Source organism: Scyliorhinus torazame, chromosome 3, assembly GCF_047496885.1.
Source record: "Scyliorhinus torazame isolate Kashiwa2021f chromosome 3, sScyTor2.1, whole genome shotgun sequence".
Taxonomy (NCBI): Eukaryota; Metazoa; Chordata; class Chondrichthyes; order Carcharhiniformes; family Scyliorhinidae; genus Scyliorhinus; species Scyliorhinus torazame.
Window position 1 is genome coordinate 238,611,593 of NC_092709.1, and position 21,573 is coordinate 238,633,165.

Sequence of the window (21,573 nt, forward strand, 5' to 3'; positions counted from 1 at the left end):
GACTTGACCACTGGACGAATACCTAGAGGTCACCAGCCAGGGTCATCAGTTACAGTAGCTCCAGTGGTTAGCAGATGGACAAAGAATTATCCTTAATATCAAGAAATAAATTAAGCAGAATTGAATGGGTATCAAAACTATGGGCTGGATTCTCCGCATACCTGCGCCGAAATCGTGTTCGGTGCGGGGATGGAGAATCCAATTTCACGCCGAAATTGGGCCCGGCACCGGTCCGGCGATTATCCGGGACCCGAGAGTACGTCGTGCGGCTGGGGGTCCATTATCTATTGTCAGAGGCCAGCCCAGTGATCTTCCCCGACGGCGTGGAACTAACCTGGTATTGCCGGTCGGGATGCTGGCATGGAGGCTGCGGAACTCAGTCCGCGGCTGCCCTGATGGGGACGGGGCAATCGGACACCGGGGGTGGGTGGGTCCTTATAGGCGGCCGGGGTTGAGATCCGCGCGGTTAGATCCTCAGGCGCGCGGCCGATCGGGGGGCTCTAATTTTTGTGTCTGCCTCCGCGGTCTGGATCCGCCATGACGCTCAGCGCGGCCGCTGGAGGCCGCCACCGTGTGCATGCGCAGACTCCGAACCGGAAGTGCGGGGGCCCGTATCCACAGCTAAAGCTGCGTGAATTACTCTGGGTCCTTGCTAGCCCCCTGCAGGGCTGTGAATTAGCTCTACTTTTCCCCAGGAATCTCCAGAGTAAAGCACCAGCGTTTGCACGCCGGCCTGGGGGACGTAGTCCCATTTCGAGAGAATCCAGCCCTATGTGTCAAGCCTTAGAATATTAAATTGTTAATTACAGATTAGCCAAACTTAAAACAGCACAGTACATCATTCAGCAAGAAAATGACAAAACATTTATTTTGCAAATCATTGTGTTTGCACCATTCCATTTTATAACATTCAACAGTGGATATTAATTGAAAATTAATTATGTGACAATTTCATGTGAAAAATGTTAAACATCACGAGATAGTTTATTCAAGCAAACTAGCGCCATGACTGCAGGGGGAAACGTTGTTTTTCAAGAACAAACTTAATCTAGTGTTTTAACTTTCGTGATGTTGTTTATCCATTTCAGGAATTTTTCAGATAAACGAGTATAAATGCCAGGCTTCTTACGTTTTGCACACTCATCTCCTGCTGAAACGATGCCTCTGTATATATATTTTTTTCTGAACATGCTGGTTTTGCACATGAGTGGACCACCAGAATCCCCCTGAAAATAAGTAAACAAAAATAATGTCAGTTGAAAGATGCCTAATTTCAAAATTCATTTACTTCAAATTTGGAAAATCATAATCGATCCACTATGGTTTTGCATGCTGGTAGTCAAGACCAAGTGTGATTGCCTGGGGATAATATTGAAATTATGAGTGGAGCACATGAAATAAGTTAATAGTATATAAGGTTTAAAGAGTGAAAAACAGTAATAGAGAAAAGCGCTTGAAGATGTAATAACAAACAAAAACTCTGCACAAATATATATAAACTAGGTAACAAAAACTTTCTATTAAAAAGGTAAAATAATTATGTTCACATCAAGATAAAAGCGCTAAAAGTTCCTCAGTGTTCAGTTACTGTAACTTTGGCAGAAGATTGGCAAAAAGCCCACTTAATTGTCAACCCCATGTTCTAAAGTACTGGTGACTGATTGGATGAACCCTCAGGAATATTCCAGTGAAAGAACCTTTAAAATATACAAAATAATTAACCTATATGCAACTGAAAGGTTTACAACAAAGCTGGAAAAATATAAAACCATAAAGGATTTATAGCAAAGCGATAAGAATTGAACTCCATTTTAGATTATATTGTTACAATGACGGGAATTGTGACTGAGTGATATCAACCTGTCTTTCACCAGCTATACACACAGATGCTGAACTGTTTAGCAATTACTTTTTAAAGACAAGAAAATACGGTGATCAAAGATGGCTTCCACAAGTCACTTGATGTATGGTATTGCAAGTTGACAACTTTTCTGGAAAAGTTACTATATGGATTGCATTGTGGACATGCCCAAACATGTTGCTTATGGAATTTCACACTCTCAAGGTCCACTGAAAAAAGGAACCTTTGAAAGGAATGGGGCACAGCATTTGCATCTATATAAGACCACCTCTCCAGTGGAGCCTGAAAGTCTACCAGGCCAATAGCTACCTGGAAGGTCAGGGGTGGGGGGGGGGGGGGGGGGGAGGTGATCATAAAAATGGATAATGACTCCTTCAGAAGCTAATGAATGGGATATTGTAAGACATAGAACAAAAGCCAGATTGAGACATAGATAAATAAACCTGTTTTGAAATTGTGAGAAAGAAGGTCATATGTAACCATTTTAAAATCTCTTTATACAACCATGGAACTCAGATACAAAAGTAGTCTGGAGAAATTACCAATGGAGAAGTAAAGGAGTTCCCTTCTCTCTTACTATTCAAATTGAAGCCCGATCTCTTGCAGTTTAAAAATCTAGCTCATATATTGTGAATTTCAATCACCCAGGAGCAAAATTCATTGATTTCTGGAAAAGATGGATTGCAGATTAAGAAGGAGATTGTCTTTGGCAATTGCAGTTACATATGCTTCAACTCAACTCCTGGAACTTAAATAAACCTGGAAAAATCCTCCCACTCAAAGGACTCATAAATCATGAACTCTCGTTTTAACCAGTGTTTAGCACTGCTACATCACATTGCCAGGGACTCAGGTTCGATTCCAGCCTTGGGTCACTGGCTGTGTGGAGTTTACACGTTCTCCCCAAGTGTGTGTGGGTTTCCTCCGGGTGCTCCGGTTTTCTCCCACAGTTCAAAGATGTGCAGGTTAGGTGGATTGGCCATGATCAATGCACGGTGTTACTGGGATAGGGTGGGGGTGCTCTTTCAGAGGGTCAGTGAAGACTTGAAGGTCTCCTTCTGCACTGTAGGGATTCTATGATTGATTCTATAGATTCTATCTCCTTTCATAATTGAATTTTCAAACTAGCTAAGAAAGTAACTTCCTCCAGTATAATCTGTAAAAATTTGCATCCTTGTGTTTGTGTGAATGTAGGTCGTGAAAGTTCGCGAGGTGTAAGTTTACCTTTCTTAAATATTTTGCTATCTTTACCTGGGTGGGTTTTAGTTCAATAAAAACGCATGCCTTCGTTTTAAAATTTCCGAGAAACTCTGCCAGACTCGTTACTTTGCAATCAGTTCAAATCAGGTTAAACATAGACATTGAGAAAATGGCTTAATCCTAATTGACCTAAACTCAGAAACAATCTGGTTATGGTAAGTGGTGAATTGGTACATGGTGTGGTAAATTCACAGTCCATCACACAAACTTGCCTCCCATTCATTGACTCCGTCTATGTCATAATATCCACGCATGTATATAATGAGATGCAGACAGGCAGTGATTGACACACAGGATGACCAGTAAGCACACAGCACAGTGCAGCCAATCACCAGACAGGACACCACCACTATAAAGCCAGAGGGCACTAGTTTCCCACTCTCTCGGGACCCGGCCACTGAGACAGTCAGAGTCCACGAGCTAGAAAGTGCAAACACCATGCGGTAGCTAGTAAGTCTGGTCAGGCTACTACAAGGTCTCCAGTCAGTTCAGTATAGTGTCGACCCACACCTGAATATGTAAGACCATAAGACATAGGAGTGGAAGTAAGGCCATTCGGCCCATCGAGTCCACTGCACCATTCAATCATGGCTGATTTCAACTCCATTTACCCGCTCTCTCTCCATAGCCCTTAATTCCTCGAGAAATCAAGAATTTATCAACTTCTGTCTTGAAGACACTCAACGTCCCGGCCTCCACCGCCCTCTGTGGCAATGAATTCCACAGACCCACCACTCTCTGGCTGAAGAAATTTCTCCTCATCTCTGTTCTAAAGTGACTCCCTTTTATTCTAAGGCTGTGCCCCCGGGTCCTAGTCTCCCCTGCTAATGGAAACAACTTCCCTACATCCATCCTATCGAAGCCATTCATAAGTTTCTATTAGATCTCCCCTCAACCTCCTAAACTCCAATGAATATAATCCCAGGACCCTCAGATGTTCATCGTATGTTAGGCCTACCATTCCTGGGATCATCCGTGTGAATCTCCGCTGGACCCGCTCCAGTGCCAGTATGTCCTTCCTGAGGTGTGGGGCCCAAAATTGCTCACAGTATTCTAAATGGGGCCTAACTAATGCTTTATAAAGTTTCAGAAGTACATCCCTGCTTTTATATTCCAAGCCTCTTGAGATGAATGACAACATTGCATTTGCTTTCTTAATTACGGACTCAACCTGCAAGTTTACCTTTAGAGAATCATGGACTAAGACTCCCAAGTCCCTTTGCACTTCAGCATTATTAATTTTGTCACCGTTTAGAAAATAGTCCATGCCTCTATTCTTTTTTCCAAAGTGCAAGACCTCGCACTTGCCCACGTTGAATTTCATCAGCCATTTCTTGGACCACTCTCCTAAACTGTCTAAATCTTTCTGCAGCCTCCCCACCTCCTCCATACTACCTGCCCCTCCACCTATCTTTGTATCGGCAAACGTAGCCAGAATGCCCTCAGTCCCGTCATCTAGATCGTTAATATATAAAGAGAACAGCTGTGGCCTCAACACTGAACCCTGCGGGACACCACTCGTCACCGGTTGCCATCCCGAAAAAGAACCTTTTATCCCAACTCTCTGCCTTCTGCCTGACAGCCAATCATCAATCGAACCTTGCCTCGAATACCATGGGCCCTTATTTTACTCAGCAGTCTCCCGTGAGGCACCTTATCAAAGGCCTTTTGGAAGTCAAGATAGATAACACCCATTGGCTCTCCTTGGTCTAACCTATTTGTTATCTCTTCAAAGAACTCTAACAGGTTTGTCAGGCACGACCTCCCCTTACTAAATCCATGCTGACTTGTCCTAATCCGACCCTGCACTTCCAAGAATTTAGAAATCTCATCCTTAACAATGGATTCTAGAATCTTGCCAATAACCGAGGTTAGGCTAATTGGCCTATAATTTTCCATCTTTTTCCTTGTTCCCTTCTTGAACAGGGGGGTTACAACAGCGATTTTCCAATCCTCTGGTACTTTCCCTGACTCCAGTGACTGTTGAAACATCATCACCAACGCCTCCACTATTTCTTCAGCTATCTCCTTTAGAACTCTAGGATGTAGCCCATCTGGGCTAATGTATATTAGTTCTATCATTGAATAAAGCAGTGTTGGATCTTCTCCAGTGTTGACGTCTGTTTCTAGCTTCCCTGCATCGAGTGCATTCCACATCGAACCTACCTGCCTAACACATCATGGTACCAGAGTGATACTGATCTTGACGGACCTACCTCGAGTGAATCAGCATTGACCAGCAAACAGCCATCCGGTGAAATGGAAAACATCCAGCCTCCTCCGCAGCTCTGCATCTCCGGCAACCTCGGCGCCAATTGAAAAATCTTCAAGCAAAAGTTCCTCTTGTACATCGAGGCCTCCGACCTCGAAGCAGCATCGGATGCCAGGAAGATCACGCTATTTCTCTCCACCGCGGGGTACCACGCCATCCACATCTCCGAGTCCCTTACGTTCGCTGATGGCGAAGACAAAACATCGAAACAGCCTCTGCGACATTGAGGTGAATGAAAGCTTTGAACGGTACGTTTTCCAGCAGAGGCTTCAGGGTAAGGATGAACTTTTTCAGTCCTTCGTGACCCATCTGCGCATCCTAGCGCAGTCATGGAACTATGACTCGACGGCTGATTCCATGATCCAGGATCAGATCATTTTCGGAGTCCACTCCGACTCCCTTCGGCAGCAGCTCCTGAAAGTCAAACAGTTGACCCTCTCTGTCGCTATCGAGACGTGCATTGTCCATGAGCATGCTAAGAATCGATACTCCCACATCAGGGCGGCAGAAGCTGCAAAGCTGGCCTCCCACGAGGCGGAACGGGTGCAGACCATTGCACAAATGCAGGGCCTGAGCATTGAAGAGAGTGGCCGTTTTGCTCGCTTTCCCCGGGTCCCTGCGCATGCGCGCCACGACCGAGTGGACGACGAGCCCGACAACCCGACTGCGCAGGTGCGTGCGTCAACCGACCGCACTGCGCACGCGCGGTGGTGCACAGAACGCGCTGACGTCGGCGTCATGACGTGTCCGAATTGTGGCTCCGCCCATTTAAAGCGGCAATGTCCGGCAAAAGGACGCCGGTGTCTACAGTGTTGCAAGCTTGGCCACTACGCAGCCCTTTGCAGATCTGCTCCACCGCTCAGCAGCCAACGATCCCAGCTGCGGCGCAGAAGTGTCCGCTCAATACAACAAGGCATGCCAGATTCCGATCCCGACAGCCCAACAGACCCTGATGCTGACTGCCTCAAGTCCCCATACCGGGTGGGCATCATAACCATACATGCGCTGCCTTCCACCACAACGGCGAAACGCCTCTCGATCCTCAGTGTGGATCCCGACGACGAGAGGTGTGCTGTCCTCACAGTTAACAAGGCTCGCATCCTTGTTGGATGCTGGGGCTGGTTTAGCACACTGGGCTAAATCGCTGGCTTTTAAAGCAGACCAAGCAGGCCAGCAGCACGGTTCAATTCCCGTACCAGCCTCCCCGAACAATGCCGGAATGTGGCGACTAGGGGCTTTTCACAGTAACTTTGTTGAAGCCTACTTGTGACAATGAACGATTTTCATTCATTTCATTCATCCGATTTAAACTGGACACCGGTGCATCAGCGAACCTCATCTCAAAATCCGACCTCGACACCATCCGCGCCAGACCAAGCATTCTTGCATCGGCCTGCCAGCTCCTTGACTACAATGGCAATGCCATAGCTGCCAGTGGCTACTGTCAACTAGGGGTATCCAACAAGGCGATCGAGGCAACACTGCGGTTTGAAATCGTCGGGCCTGACAGAGCGTCCCTGCTCGGTGCTCGAGCCTGCAAGCTCCTGAACCTGGTTCAGCGAGTCCACGCCATGTCATCATTACCGGCGACACCCTCGCCTGATGGAAACTTGCAAGCCGACATAGATGACATTATCACGCAGTACCACAGTGTATTCGATGGAATGGGCACGCTCCCATACCGATACAAAATCCTGCTCAAGCCGAACGCCACCCCTGTAATTCATGCACCACGCCGGGTGCCGGCACCCCTCAAGGATCGTCTGAAGAAGCAATTATAGGACCTCCAAGACCAGGGCATCATATCGAAGGTCACAGAGCCAACAGACTGGGTCAGTTCCATGGTCTGCGTAAAGAAGCCGTCAGGGGAGCTTTCATTTGCATTGACCCTAAGGATCTAAACCGCAACATCATGCAGGAGCAATAACCGATACCAAAATGTGAAGAGTTGACCAGTGAGATGGCTCATGCCAAATTCTTTACTAAGCTGGACGCCTACAAGGGTTTTTGACAAATACAGCTGGACGCGTCCAGTCGAAAGCTGTGCACATTCAACACCACGTTCGGCCGCTACTGCTACAACCGGATGCCTTTTGGAATCATATCTGCCTCTGAAGTATTTCACCGCATCATGGAGCAGATGATGGAGGGCATCGAGGGGGTGCGAGTATACATTGACAACATAATTATCTGGTGCACAACGCCCCAGGAACACATCGCTCGCCTCAAGAAGGTATTCCAGAGAATTCATGAACACGGTCTCCAGCTCAACAGGACCAAGCGTTCATTTGGTCAATCGGATATTAAGTTCCTGGGTGACCACATCTCGCAGCAGGGCGTGCGGTCAGATGCCGACAAGGTCTCGGCGATCAATGCCATGTAGAACCCGGAGGACAAGAAGGCGGTGCTCCACTTCTTCGGGATGGTCAACTTCCTCGGGAAATTCATTCCCAATATGGCATCCCACACCACGGCCCTCCGCCATCTCATCACGAAGTCAACGGAATTCCAGTGGCTGTCCACACATGACGAGGAATGGCGTGAGCTGAAAGCAAAGCTCACCACAGCCCCGGTTCTAGCGTTCTTAGACCCAACCAAGGAAACCAAGATATCGACTGATGTAAGCCAGGACGGCATTGGGGTGATGCTACTTCAGCGAGATGACTCCTTGTCCTGGGCGCCAGTGGCGTATGCCTCCAGGGCCATGACGCCCACTGAGCAACGGTACGCTCAGATTGAGAAGGAGTGTCTGGGCCTCCTGACAGGGATAATCAAGTTTCAGGACTACGTTTACGGCCTGCCAAAATTCACGGTAGAAACGGACCTATGGCCTCTAGTCCATATAATCCAGAAGGATTTAAATGACATGACACCTCGGTTACAGCGAATTCTTCTTAAGCTACGCCGCTATGACTTTGAACTTGTCTACACGCCAGGCAAAGAGCTGATTGTTGCAGATGCCCTATCCAGGTCCATTACCACACCGTGTGAACAAAGTGACTTCATCTGCCACATAGAAGCGCAAGTGTAGTTGTGTGCCACCAATCTTCAGACCTCTGACGAACGGGTGGTCCAAATTCGTGAGGAGGCAGCCAAGGATCCTCTGCTGCAGCATGTGGTGCAGGACCTTACCAATGGCTGGCAGAAGGGACAATGTCCTCAGTTCTATAACGTAAAAGACGACCTGACGGTGGTGGAGGGGACCCTTCTGAAACTCGACAGGATCGTAATTCCTCAGAGCATGCGGGCTATGGTGCTGGGCCAACTCCATGAGGGTCGCCTTGGGGTCGAGAAATGGCGACGCAGAGCTCGGGAGGCGGTCTATTGGCCGGGCATCAGCCAGGACATTGCCGACACAGTCCTCAACTGCCCTACCTGTCAGAAGTTTCAACCAGCTCAACCCAAGGAAGCGCTGCAACAGCACGAGATCGTGACCTCTCCGTGGTCCAAAGTAGGCGTAGACCTTTTCCACGCCAAGGGGCGTGACTACGTACTCCTGGTCGACTACTTCTCCAGTTACCCAGAAGTGGTGAAACTGTCCGACCTCACGTCGAAGGCGGTAATCAAAGCCTGCAAAGAAACGTTCGCCAGGCATGGGATTCCGCTCACGGTAGTGAGCGACAACGGTCCTTGCTTTTACAGCCAGGAATGGTCTGATTTTGCACAGTCCTACAACTTTCGTCACATAACCTCCAGTCCCCACTACCCACAGTCAAATGGGAAGGCCGAGAAAGGGGTCCATATTGTAAAGCGATTGCTGTGCAAAACTGCAGACTCAGGCTCCGACTTCAACCTGGCGATGCTGGCATACAGGGCAACTCCACTGTCCACTGGGTTGTCTACAGCGCAGATGCTCATGAATCGCACTCTGAGGGCCACAGTTCCAGCCATCCATGTTCCAGACCTTGACCACCTCATGGTCTTACAGAAAATGCAGCAGTCACGGGCCCAACAGAAGGCCACATACGATGCTCATGCCACGGATCTACCTGAGCTGGCCCCAACTGATCATGTTCATGTCCAGTTGCCTGAGGGCGGCTGGTCAGCTGTGATCAAACAAGTGGCCCCAAGATCGTTCCTTGTCCGCATGGCTGATGGCTCCCTGCTACAGCGCAACAGATGGGCACTGCGAAGAGTTCCACGCCCGCTACCTGACCGAAGTGCCCCGCCGCCTACGATGCTTCCTCCGGACGTACCCTGCCACGAGACCACCGATCTACCAGCAATCCTGCCGGCCCATGCGACCACCGCGATGGCAGCGATCCCACCTATCCACGTGCAGGCGGCTCCTGATCCACCTCTGCGGCGATCGAAAAGAATTTGTCGCCCGCCACAAAGACTGAATCGGTAGACTGAACTTTTGTACATTTTATTACTTCATCGATTTAATCTCTATAAATATTGTTTTGTTTGCCATGTATCTGCACTATCGACACCTTCCTCTGTATATACGTTCATTTAGACACCTTTTGTATATAGTCAGGCGTATATACACACGCACACCTTAGTATTTATTTATCTAAAAAAAAAAGGAGAGATGTCATAATATCCACTCATGTATATAATGAGATGCAGACAGGCAGTGATTGACACACAGGATTACCAGTAAGCACACAACACAGTGCAACCAATCACCAGACAGGACACTACCACTATAAAGCCAGAGGGCACTAGGTTTCCCGCTTTCCCGGGACCCAGTCACTGAGACAGTCAGAGTCCACGAGCTAGCAAGTGCAAACACCATGCGGTAGCTAGTAAGCCTGGTCAGGCTACTACAAGGTCTCCAGTCAGTTCAGTATAGTGTCGACCCACAGCTGAATATATATATCAGTTCTATCGTTGAATAAAGCAGTGTTGGATCTTCTCCAGTGTTAGACGGCTGATTCTAGCTTCCCTGCATCGAGTGCAGTCCACATCGAACCTACCTGCCAAACACATCAATCTACACCTCCTGCTGCCTGGGGAAAGTGGCTATAAGTTTCTGCTTGGCGATTCTGCGTTGTCGCGCGTCCTGAAGGCCGCCTTGGAGAGAGCTTACCCAGAGATCAGAGGCTGAATACCCTTGACTGCTGAAGTGTTCCCTGACTGGAAGGGAACATTCCTGCCTGGTGATTGTCGCACGATGTCCGTTCATTCGTTGTCGCAGCGTCTGCATGGTCTCGGCAATGTACCACGCTTCGTGACATCCTTTCCTGCAGCGTGACAACGCAGGACGCACGACAACGCAGAATCGCCGAGCAGAAACTTATAGCCAAGTTCCGCACACATGAGTGCGGCCTCAACCGGGACCTGGGATTCATGTCGCATTACATTCATCCCCCATCATCTGGCCTGGGCTTGCGAAATCAACCAACTGTCCTGGCTTGACACAATTCACACCTCTTTAACCTGGGGTTACCCCATCTCTGAATCTGTAAAGATTTAATTACCTGCAAATGCTTGCATTCTAAGCATTGTCTGGCGTCTTTGAATTTGTCTATATATATGTTTCTGGAACATAACCCTTCATTCACCTGAGGAAGGAGCAGCGCTCCGAAAGCTAGTGACATCGAAACAAACCTGTTGGACTTTAACCTGGCGTTGTAAGACACCTTACTGTGCTCATTAATAATGATCGTGAAACTACTGGAATGTTTTCAAAACCCACCTGGTTGACAAGTGCCCTTCAGTGTTGGAAGATTTGCTGCCTTTTCCCCCTTAGAGCCTATATGGTGCTCCAGTTCTACAGCAATGTGGTTGACTCTTAGCTGAGTTCTGAAATGGTCTAGAAAGCCACTCAGCTGTATTGAGACGCTGGAGAGGCATTACGAATATACCTACAACTCACAAATGGCAGCGGTTCAAGGAGTCGTCTTCTGCTACCTTCTCAAGAGTGACTAAAGATGGGCAATAAATGCTGACTTGCCCACAACATTCACATTCATAAATTAATAAAATAAATATACAATCAGCAGCTAGAAGGACATTGTTCTTATTCAAACACCTCCCAACATCAGTGTTACTGGGAGCATTTATTACTTACAGGTTAGTTGCTGGTTGATTAATGTTGGCTGTTGCTTTGATTCTTCAATTGTTTGGTGCTTTCTATCATTATTTCAAGATGTAAATGGCCTCAGGGAGTGGTGGGACAGGTAGTGGAGGAGATTTTGTTGAAGGACACCAGCAACTCGCAAACATAGGTAGCCCCCTTCGAGTATGGCATGACTTGGCGCATGAGCAGAGGACTCACAGAGCACGATAGGTTTCTGAAAGAGAAGCAGAGGAGGAGGGCTCGAAGCTGGAGATCATATCTGCCCAGAGAACAATTGTCCGAAGTGAACCTCAGCAAGGAAGAAGGAAGAGTGAGTACATCCTCACAGAAATCCGCTACCTTCGGCAGTGGGAGCCTCAAATTCAGAGCAGGGCAGGAGCAGCCACATTGTCTGTTGCTGTGAAGTTGGAAGTGATGAAGGGAAAAAGGATGAAGAGGAAGAGGAGGATGAGAAGTGTATATCTAAACCAGGCATTTTCAAAGTGGGGGTTGCGATCCAAGGGTGGGTCACGGGTGGGTGGCAGGAGAGTCGTGGAGCCATCCATCGCGGCGTTCCCGATCGCGGGAATTCAGGCGCAACGGCCACAGCAGCCAGCTTTTGAAAATGCCGCTGCTAGTGGCTTTAAAAATGACTGCCGTGACCGGCTTTAAAAACGCGGGCACGTTGCACATTGTGTGCCTGCTCATCAGGGCGCATGCCCGGAGCCCAGAGAGAAACACCGCCTCCTCCTGACGTCAGCGCGCTGACCCAGGAGAAGATTTTTTGAACAATTCAATTCAGTCTTCCTGCATCTGTCTTGAATCTACTCAATGGCTGAGCCTGCAGAATCTCTTTGATCATGAATTTTAGAGATTAAAAAGATTCACAATACTTTGACTGAAGAAATTCCTCCTCATCTATGTCTCAAATTGTTGCATTGTAATTTGCAGACTATTTCTCCAGGCTGTAAACCACCCATCTAAGGAAAACTTACATTCTGCATCTGCTCTGTAGAGTCCTGAGAGAATGATGCCTGTTTCTATGAGGTCATTTCACATTTTTCGCTACTCTACATTATAGAATATAAGCCCAGGCTCACCTCTCGCATTAAAGTTAAGAAAAAATGGTGGGTCGCGAATGTCAGCTCGCGTGGGTCGCGAAGGTCGGCTGGCGTGGATCCCGAAGAATGGCCCGTTGGTAAAAATGGGTCCCGGGCAAAAAAGTTTGAATAGCTCGTCACTCCTGCTCTGCCATTCGTTATAATCATGGCTGATTGTCTGCCTCAATTCTATTTTCTTAGTGACTCCTTATATCCTTTGGTTTCCTGACAGACCAAAAATCTGGTGTGACATCAACCTTAAATATATTCCAGGTTAAAGTCCAACAGGTTTGTTTCGATGTCACTAGCTTACGGAGTGCTGCTCCTTCCGCAGGTGAATCATTCACCTGAGGAAGGAGCAGCGCTCCGTAAGTTAGTGACATCGAAACAAACCTGTTGGACTCTAACCTGGTGTTGTAAGACTTCGTACTGTGCTCACCCCAGTCCAATGCCGGCATCTCCACATCTTAAATATATTCAACAATGGAGCATCCACAACCTTCTGGGTAGAGAATTACAGGAGTCATAACCCTCGGTGTCATTTGGCAGTGCAAAACGTGAGTATTGCTGGAAAAAGAGATATGCTTTTCAAAAAACAATAATTTACGGGATATGGGCATCGCTGGTTAGGCCAGAATGTATTGCCCATCCCTAGCTGCCCTTTAGAAGGTGGTGGTGAGTTGCCTTCTTGAATGTCTGCAGTCCTTCAGGTATAGGTACACCCACTGTGCTGTTAGGGAGGGAGTTCCAGGATTTTTGACCCAGTGACAGTGAAGGAACAGTGATACATTTCCAAGTCAGGGTGGTGAGTGACTTGGAGGGGAACTTCCAAGTGGAGGGATTCCGAGGTATCTGCTGCTCTTGTCATCCAGATGGTAATGGCTGTGGGTTTGGAAGGTGTTGTCTAAGGAACCTTGCTAAGTTCCTGAAGTGCATCTTGTAGATGGTACACACGGCTGCCACTGTTCGTCGGTGGTGGAGGGTTTAAATGTTTGTGGAAGGGGGAGCAATCGAGCGGGCAGCTTTGTCCTGAATGATGTTGAGCTTCTTGAGTGTTGTTGGTGTTGCACTCATCCAGGCAATGGGTGAGTATTCCATTGCACTCCTGACTTGTGCCTTGTAGATGATGGACAGGCTTTGGGGGGGTCAGGAGGTGAGTTACTCACTGTAGGTTTCTTAGCCTTTGACCTGCCTTGGTAGCCACAGTATTAACGTGGCTAGTCCAGTTCAGTTTCAGTCCAGTTCAGATTCTGATCACTGGTTACCCCCAGGATGTTAATTGTGGGGGATTTAGTGATGATAATGCCATTGAATGTCAAGGTGCGGTGGTTAGATCCTCTTTTAAAGGAGATGGTCATTGCCTGGCACTTGTGTGGCATAAACGTTACTTGCCACTTGTCAGCCCAAACGTGGATATTTTCCAGATCTTGCTGCATTTGGACATGGACTGCTTCATTATCTGAGGAGTCACGGATCGTGATTGGAAATGTGAACATTGTGTAGTCATTTGCGAGCATCCCCAGTTCTAATTTTATGATGGAAGGGAGGCCATTGATGAAGCAGCTGAAGATGGTTGTGCCTAGGAATCTAATGAGGAACTGCAGCAGTGATGTCCTGGAGCTGAAATGAATGACCTCCAACCATCACAACCATTTTCCTTTGTGCCAGGTATGACTCCAACCAGCGGAGAGGTTTCCCCTGATTCCCATTGACTCCCGTTTAGCTAGGGCTCCTTGATGCCATACTTGGTCAAATGCTGCCCTATATCATGGGAAGTGACTCTCACCTCACCTCTGCCATTCAGCTCTTTTGTCCATGTTTGAAGCAAGGCTGTTAGGAGGTCCGGAGCTGGCAGAACCCAAACTGAGCGTCCATGAGCAGGTTGTTGCTGATAGCACATTTAAAAAAAAAAATTTAGAGTACCCAATTCATTTTTTTTTCCAATTAAGGGGCAATTTAGCTGGCCAATCCACCTACCCTGCACATAGAATCATAGAATCATAGAATTTACAGTGCAGAAGGAGGCCATTCGGCCCATCGAGTCTGCACCAGCTCTTGGAAAGAGCACCCTACCCAAGGTCAACACCTCCACCTTATCCCCATAACCCAGTAACCCCACCCAACACAAAGGGAAATTTTGGACACTAAGGGCAATTCATCATGGCCAATCCACCTAACCTGCACATCTTTGGACTGTGGGAGGAAACCGGAGCACCCGGAGGAAACCCACGCAGACACCGTGCTGCATCTTTTGAGTTGTGGGGGCGAATCCCACGCAAACACGGGGAGAATGTGCCAACTCCACACGGACAGTGACCCAGAGCCGGATCGAACCAGGGACCTCGGCGCCGTGAAGCCGCAGTGCTAACCCACTGCGCCACCTTGCTGCCCGCTGATAGCACTGTTGATGACTCCTTCCATCACTTAGCTGATGATGGAGAGTAGACTGATAGGGCAGTAATTAGCTGGGTTGGATTTGTCCTGTTTCTTGTGTACAGGACACACCAGGAACAATTTCTCACATTGTCGGGTCGATGCCGGGGTTGTAGCTGTACTGGAACAGCTTGGCTAGGGGCGTGGCAAGTTCTGGAACATAAGCTTTTTGGACTACTCCCAGAATATTGTCAGGGCCCATTGCCTTTGTTACATCCAGTGCCTTCAGCAGTTTCTTGATGTTAGGTGGAGTGAATTGTATTGGCTGAAGACTGACATCTGTGATGCTGGGGACCTCTGGAGCAGACCGAGATTGATCATTCACTCAACACTTCTGGTTGAAGAGTTTTGCGAATGCCTCAGCCTTATCTTTGCACTGATGTGCTGGGCTCCTCCATCATTGAGGATGGGGATATCTATGGAGCCTCTTCCTCCAGTGAGTTGTTTAAATGTCCACCACCATTCATGGTTGGATATGTCAGGACTGCAGAGCTTATATCTGATGTGTTCATTGTGGACATATCTCTGTCTCTTACTTGCTGCTTATGCTAGATTGGGATTGTGGCAGATGGTGATGGAAACAACAAGAGGGAAAAACATACTTGACCTCATCCTCACCAGCCTGCCTTTTGCAGATACAAGTGGTTTGGTACACAAGTAGCCCTGTGCTTTAGCTTCACAAGGTTGACACCTCAATTTTAGGGGTGCCTGATGTTGCATCTGGCATGCTCTCCTGTACTCTTCATTGAACCAGGGTTGATCCCCTGGCTGGGTGGTAGTGGTAGAGTGGGGGATATCCCGGGCCATGAGGTTGCAGATTGTGGTTGAGAACAATTCTGCTGCTGCTGATGGCCCACAGTGTCTCATAGATGTCCAGTCTTGAGTTGCTAGATCTGTTTGGTGGTAGTGCCACATAACACGATGGAGGGTATCGTCAATGTGAAGACAGGACTTTGTCCATATAGGGTCTGTGCGGTGGTCACTTCTACTGATACTGTCTTGGACAGATGCATCTGCAGCAGGTAGGTTGGTGAGAATGAGATCTGTTTTTCCCTCTTGCTCGTTCCCTCACCACCTTCCACAGTCCCAGTCTAGCAGCTATGTCCTTTACGACCTGGCCAGTGCGGTCTGTGATGATACTACAGAACCATTCTTGGAGATGGACATTGAAGTCCCCCATCCAGAGTATATCCTGTGCCCTTGCCACCTCCCCAGTGTTTCCTCCAAGTGATGTTCAACATGGACGAGTACTAAATCATCAGCTGGGGGGGGGGAATGTGTTAATCAACAGGTTTCCTTGCCCATGTTTGACCCAGAGCCATGAGACTTCATGTTGAGGACTCCCAGGGTAACTCTCTCCTGCCTGTGTACCACTGTGCCTCATGAATGGTGAAAGTGGTGTCTGAGACATTGTCTGTGAAGTATGATTCCACAAGTATGACGATATCAGGCTGTTGCTTGACTAGTCTGTGAGACAGCTTTCCCAACTTTGCCACACGTCCCCAGATGTCAGTAAGGAGGACTTTGCAGGGGCGACGGGGCTGTGTTTGCCATTGTCGTTTCCGGTGTCTAGGTTGATGCTGGGTGGTCCATCTGGTTTCATTTTCTGTATTTTCATAGCGGTTCAATACAACTGAATGCTTGCTAGGCCATTGTGCTAAGCGTTGTGCACATGTTGGCCAGACCAGGTAAGGGGGATTATCTGAAGTCCGAGCAATTTTGTCACCATTTCTGGTGGCAGTGCTGTGAATGAAGAGCTGAAAGCTATCTGATTGGCCAGAAGACTTGGAGGCAGGACATTCTCCTTCATGGGGCAGAAGCCACAAGCTCACAAAATGAATTTCCTGACGATCATAAGATCCAGTCATGGCTTCCAGGGCTGGGGATGCAGGCTTGTCGCTGCCTTTCCAGTCATTAGGCAGGGTAACCAGGTTAAATCCTGGACAACATCTCAATATCAAGTCATAGATTCATATAATCAAATAGAATCATAGAATTCCTACAGTGCAGAAGGAGGCCATTCGACACACTGAGTCTGCACCGACTCTCTGAAAGAGCACCCTACCTAGGCCCACACCCCTGCCTTATCCCTGTAACCCATAACCCCACATAACCTGCACATCTTTAAACACCAAGGGGCAATTTGGCATGGTCAATCCACCTAATCGGCACATCTTTGAACTGTGGGAGGAAACCTGAGCACTCGGAGGAAACCCATGCAGACACAAAGAGAACGTGCAAACGCCAGTCACTCAAGGCCGGAATTGAACCTGAATTCCTGGCGCTGTGAGGCAGCAGTTCTAACCATTGTGTCACCGTGCCGCCCCTTCAGGACCATATATATTTCAATGAGAATACCTCCCGTCCTTTTAAACTTCAGGGAACATAGACCCATTTTACTAATGAAAAATGAAATGAAATGAAAATCGCTTATTGTCACGAGTAGGCTTCAATGATGTTACTGTGAAAAGCCCCTAGTCGCCACATTCCGGCGCCTGTTCGGGGAGGCTGGTACGGAAATTGAACTGTGCTGCTGTTACTGCCTTGGCCTGCTTTAAAAGCCAGCGATTTAGCCTAGTGTGCTAAACCAGCCCCTAATCCTCTCATCATAAGACAACCTTCACATGCCAGCGACCAGTCTAGTGAATCTTCACTCAAATGCAAGTATACCCTCGCTTAGCTATGGAGACCAAAACTGTGCACGCTACTCCAGGTATGGTCTCACCAAAATCCTGTATAATTCTCACAAGACTTCCACATTCGTACACCCCAGTCACTGTATAATAGAGGCCAACATGCCATTTGCCTTTCTAATGGCTTGCAGTACATGTGTACTAACCTCTGTGTTCCTTATATGAGCACAGTACGAAGTCTTACAACACCAGGTTAAAGTCCAACAGGTTTGTTTCGATGTCACTAGCTTTCGGAGCGCTGCTCCTTCCTCAGGCGAATCACCTGAGGAAGGAGCAGTGCTCCGAAAGCTAGTGACATCGAAACAAACCTGTCCAACGCCGGCATCTCCACATCATTCCTTATATGAGTACACACCTCAAGTCACTCTGAATATCGACATTTGCAAGTTCCACATCTTTTTAAACAATATTCTTATTTTCTATTTTCTACCAAACATGGATAACCTCACACTTCCCCATGTATTTCTCTATCTGCTATCTTGTTGCCCACACATTAAACCTGTCTGTATCTCCTTGCAGGCTCTTTGAGTTGGCCGTCTCCTCTTGGGCATGAGACTAGATGCTGGACGGTAAACATTGACATCTAAACCACTATTCATGCTTGGGACCTAGGAGTTTTGCAAAATGAGGCTAGGGCTTGTAGGAATGTCTGTGTGTTTCGGGGAAATGTTCATCCTCACCCACATCTTCATATGATGAACAGCTGCTGCCCCATTCCTATCAGCTTTTCTGTTTTTGCCTGAGATTACCACTCTTTCCGCTGATCAGCTATGCTGACAGTTTCTCTAGGCAGAGCTGATTTATCTGGCTTGGCTGCACCTTTATCCATGAAACAATAACTTGGGGAAAAGCCATTTCCTGGTTCATTCTCCATGGCAATGCTTCAGTGAATCAGAGTTTAATTTAAACAAAAGCTTGGCAGTTAATTGTTACCTGGTGCATTTTCTGTGGCAATCCTCTTAATAATCATAGTTTACTTCCCAAGCACCCACCAAGCTTCCAACTATTCTCCTCTTCCCCTCACACATCCATCTCCTCACATTTGCCTCTTCACCACCTTGCTCTACTTATTTGCCCCAACCTCCAATCCTAGTTGAATTGAATAGTGCAATTGGTTGGAAGTTTGGGAGCTGGTGGATTGGGAGGGTTGTAGAAGAGATAGATTTTTATCATCACGATGCATGTAATGCCGTGGGTGACGATAATTAAAGCTAAATCTAGTCAGCAGTGCATGGCTTACTTTATTTATGTTGCTGTCCAACAGACATTTATTTACATAGATCTTTTTTTGCCATATTCCTTTAAAACCAACACAATCAACGATGGGACCGTTTCATACCATTCACTTATTTTTAATCTTCAGATGCAATCCATTTTTAGCAGTATTGATTTTTATAACATATTGTCTTATTTCAGTAACCTTAGTAGGATTATTTAATTTGGCAGCATTATTTTATTAGCAGTTATTCACAAATCAGAGATTAATTTACCTTCAGGATAAAATACTTAGCAGACCTGTTAATTAGTTCTTTCTACACCACATTTCGACCAGTCTGTCACTAATATTAAAGCACAGCGCAACAATGATTCAGAATATTAATTACATTTAACTAACTTTTAAATCAAGAAAGCATGAGGCGAAAACAATTCTGTTTAACTTACGTTACATGAATCCCTTCGAGCTTTTTTATCACCAGCGCATAACATATCCTTTGTTATGAAGGGATCATAATGATAGTATTTTCTACTGTTGCATTTTCTCCTGTCAATGATGATTATATTTGCTTCTCTCAGGGTATCAGATAGTTTCGGAGCTTTAAGATTTGTCCATCCCCATCCTGCTACACTGCACTTGGTTCCAGCTTTGACATCTTCTGTTGATTTCGGCAATTCCAGAGTTGATACATTCTTGTTCAAAACAGCATCTCGGGCCAACTGTCCCAAATTAACACAGAAAATAGACTGGTTTATTGGAACCATTAGATTATTGGAACCATGAACTGAATACCAATTTCATTTATAATTATAATAATTACTTATTAGTGTCACATTAACACTGCAATGAAGTTACTGTGAAAATGCCCTAGTCGCCACACTACGGCGCCTGTTTGGGTACACAGAGGGAGAATTCAGAATGTCCAATTCACTTAACAAGCACGTCTTTCGGAACTTGTGGGAGGAAACCGGAGGACCCGAAGGAAACCCACGCAGCCACGGGAAGAACGTGCAGACTCCGCAGACAGTGACCCAAGCTGGGAATCGAACCTGGGTCCCTGGCGCTGTGAAACAACAATGCTAACCACTGTGCTACCGTGCCTCCCATCATTCATGGCTAATATACCCTCCAGCATTGTACATTCTTCCAGATCTGACATTATTCATTTGGCAGCATTAGTTGGAAGTAAGTTTGTTCTGAATAGCCAGTGATTAGACTTATTACTTTCAGCTGAAAGATAATAGCAAATGTTGATCCCTCCTGTTGAACATACTTTTACCGTAATTTTTCTTACCGTGTTCGATTAAGGTTCAGTATTTATTTAGTTTATCAATCAGTGATTGACTGGAACGCTTTCTGTTCACCCATTACCTCCTCAGATTATATTTAATGCCCCTCAGAATATTAAAGTGAGTATCCTTGCTGTCATGTATTCCTTAAACATGTGACCCAGTCATCATCGGAAAAAACTTCTACTTTTGTTGGAGCAAAAGAACAAATGTCACTTGAGACATTGGCCAGAATATTATGCCCCCCAGCTGGCAGCTTGTTCAGTTGGGGGGATGGGAGGAGGTGGGCAGCATGAAATCGGAAGGATGGAATTCCCTCCGGGTTCAGTCCCATCCTGACCACAACATCGTGTTGTGCGGCACGAGCACTGTGCTAAATGGGATGGACATCAAAAAGACGGAGCAATTCACGACCAGGGCCGCGATTCAGCGGACCAAAGCTAACACCCGATTTTGAGCGTGTTTGGCGGGGCGTTTCACGATGGCCACGTTGGAGACATGATAGCCCGTATTCGATGGCACTTAGTGCCAAAAATGAGACCCACGAGAATCTCAACATTAGTGGCTCCCTCGCCATCTGATTCAACTGCTTTGCACCTCAACTGCTTGCTGCTGACAAGAGGAAGCTGCTTTTAAACACTCCCTCACCACTCACTCCCAGTCAACACACAAGCATGGCAGCGCACATCCCTGCTCCTCGCTTCGGGATGGCAACTTCACAAGGCTTCCTGACGCTGTGGATGGGAGGCGGGACACCCTGAGGGGGTCGGAGGACCAACAGCAGGGTCAGCAATGTTGCCTGGGAGGCAGTGGCAAGTATGCGGGTAGTATGCCAAGGAGGACTGCTGTCCAATGTCCAATGTCGCAAGAAGATTAACAATCTCCACCGAGCTACAAGGGTAAGGTACCACCTCTTTCCTGGCATCAGTTGGCCTGTCACCCCTCATATTCCTAAACCCGCCCCGATCCTCTGGTTGACATCTCGCACCCTCCTCACAACCGATCTTGTTCCTCAGAAGACCCTGGCACCCACCAGCACAATCCCTTGATGTCCAGATGCGGTCCCATAACATGCCTTCTCTAGACCCTCCAACCCCACCACCTCGCTCCTCCCCTCCCAACCCACCAAGCGTGCCGCTCACAATGCCCTCTATTTGTCCCTGCAGGAGATAATAGCCCATAATAAATAGGAAAGGGCCAAAATGGGGAAAGAATCCCAGACATTCGAGTCTTCACCCCCTGTGAGGATTGGGCCTTGGAAATTGTGGGGCTGACCAAGGAAAGAGTAGTTACCGACATCAAGGTTGGCCTGCATCAGAGCGGTGAGAATCCATTGCCCCTTCATCCAGATGACCTGTCTCAAGTTACTCATGTCAGACAAAATGATCCTTCCCTTCCACTGACCACATGTCCATTGTCTCACAGGATCACCATCTGAT

The 21,573-nt window shown here is 47.4% G+C and overlaps 1 protein-coding gene across 1 annotated transcript in view; it reads right to left on the reverse strand.

The window, feature by feature from the left end:
* Window positions 1-895: 895 nt before the first annotated feature.
* Window positions 896-21,573, reverse strand: part of LOC140409587 (granzyme K-like) — a 41,836-nt gene continuing 21,158 nt past the window's right edge. Inside the window, exons 4-5 of the mRNA XM_072497954.1 lie at window positions 19,292-19,564; window positions 896-1,226 (exon numbers count right to left, since the gene is read on the reverse strand). Coding sequence (XP_072354055.1) covers window positions 1,044-1,226; window positions 19,292-19,564 — 456 coding nt within the window. The 3' untranslated portion in view covers window positions 896-1,043. The remainder of the gene's footprint in view (window positions 1,227-19,291; window positions 19,565-21,573) is intronic.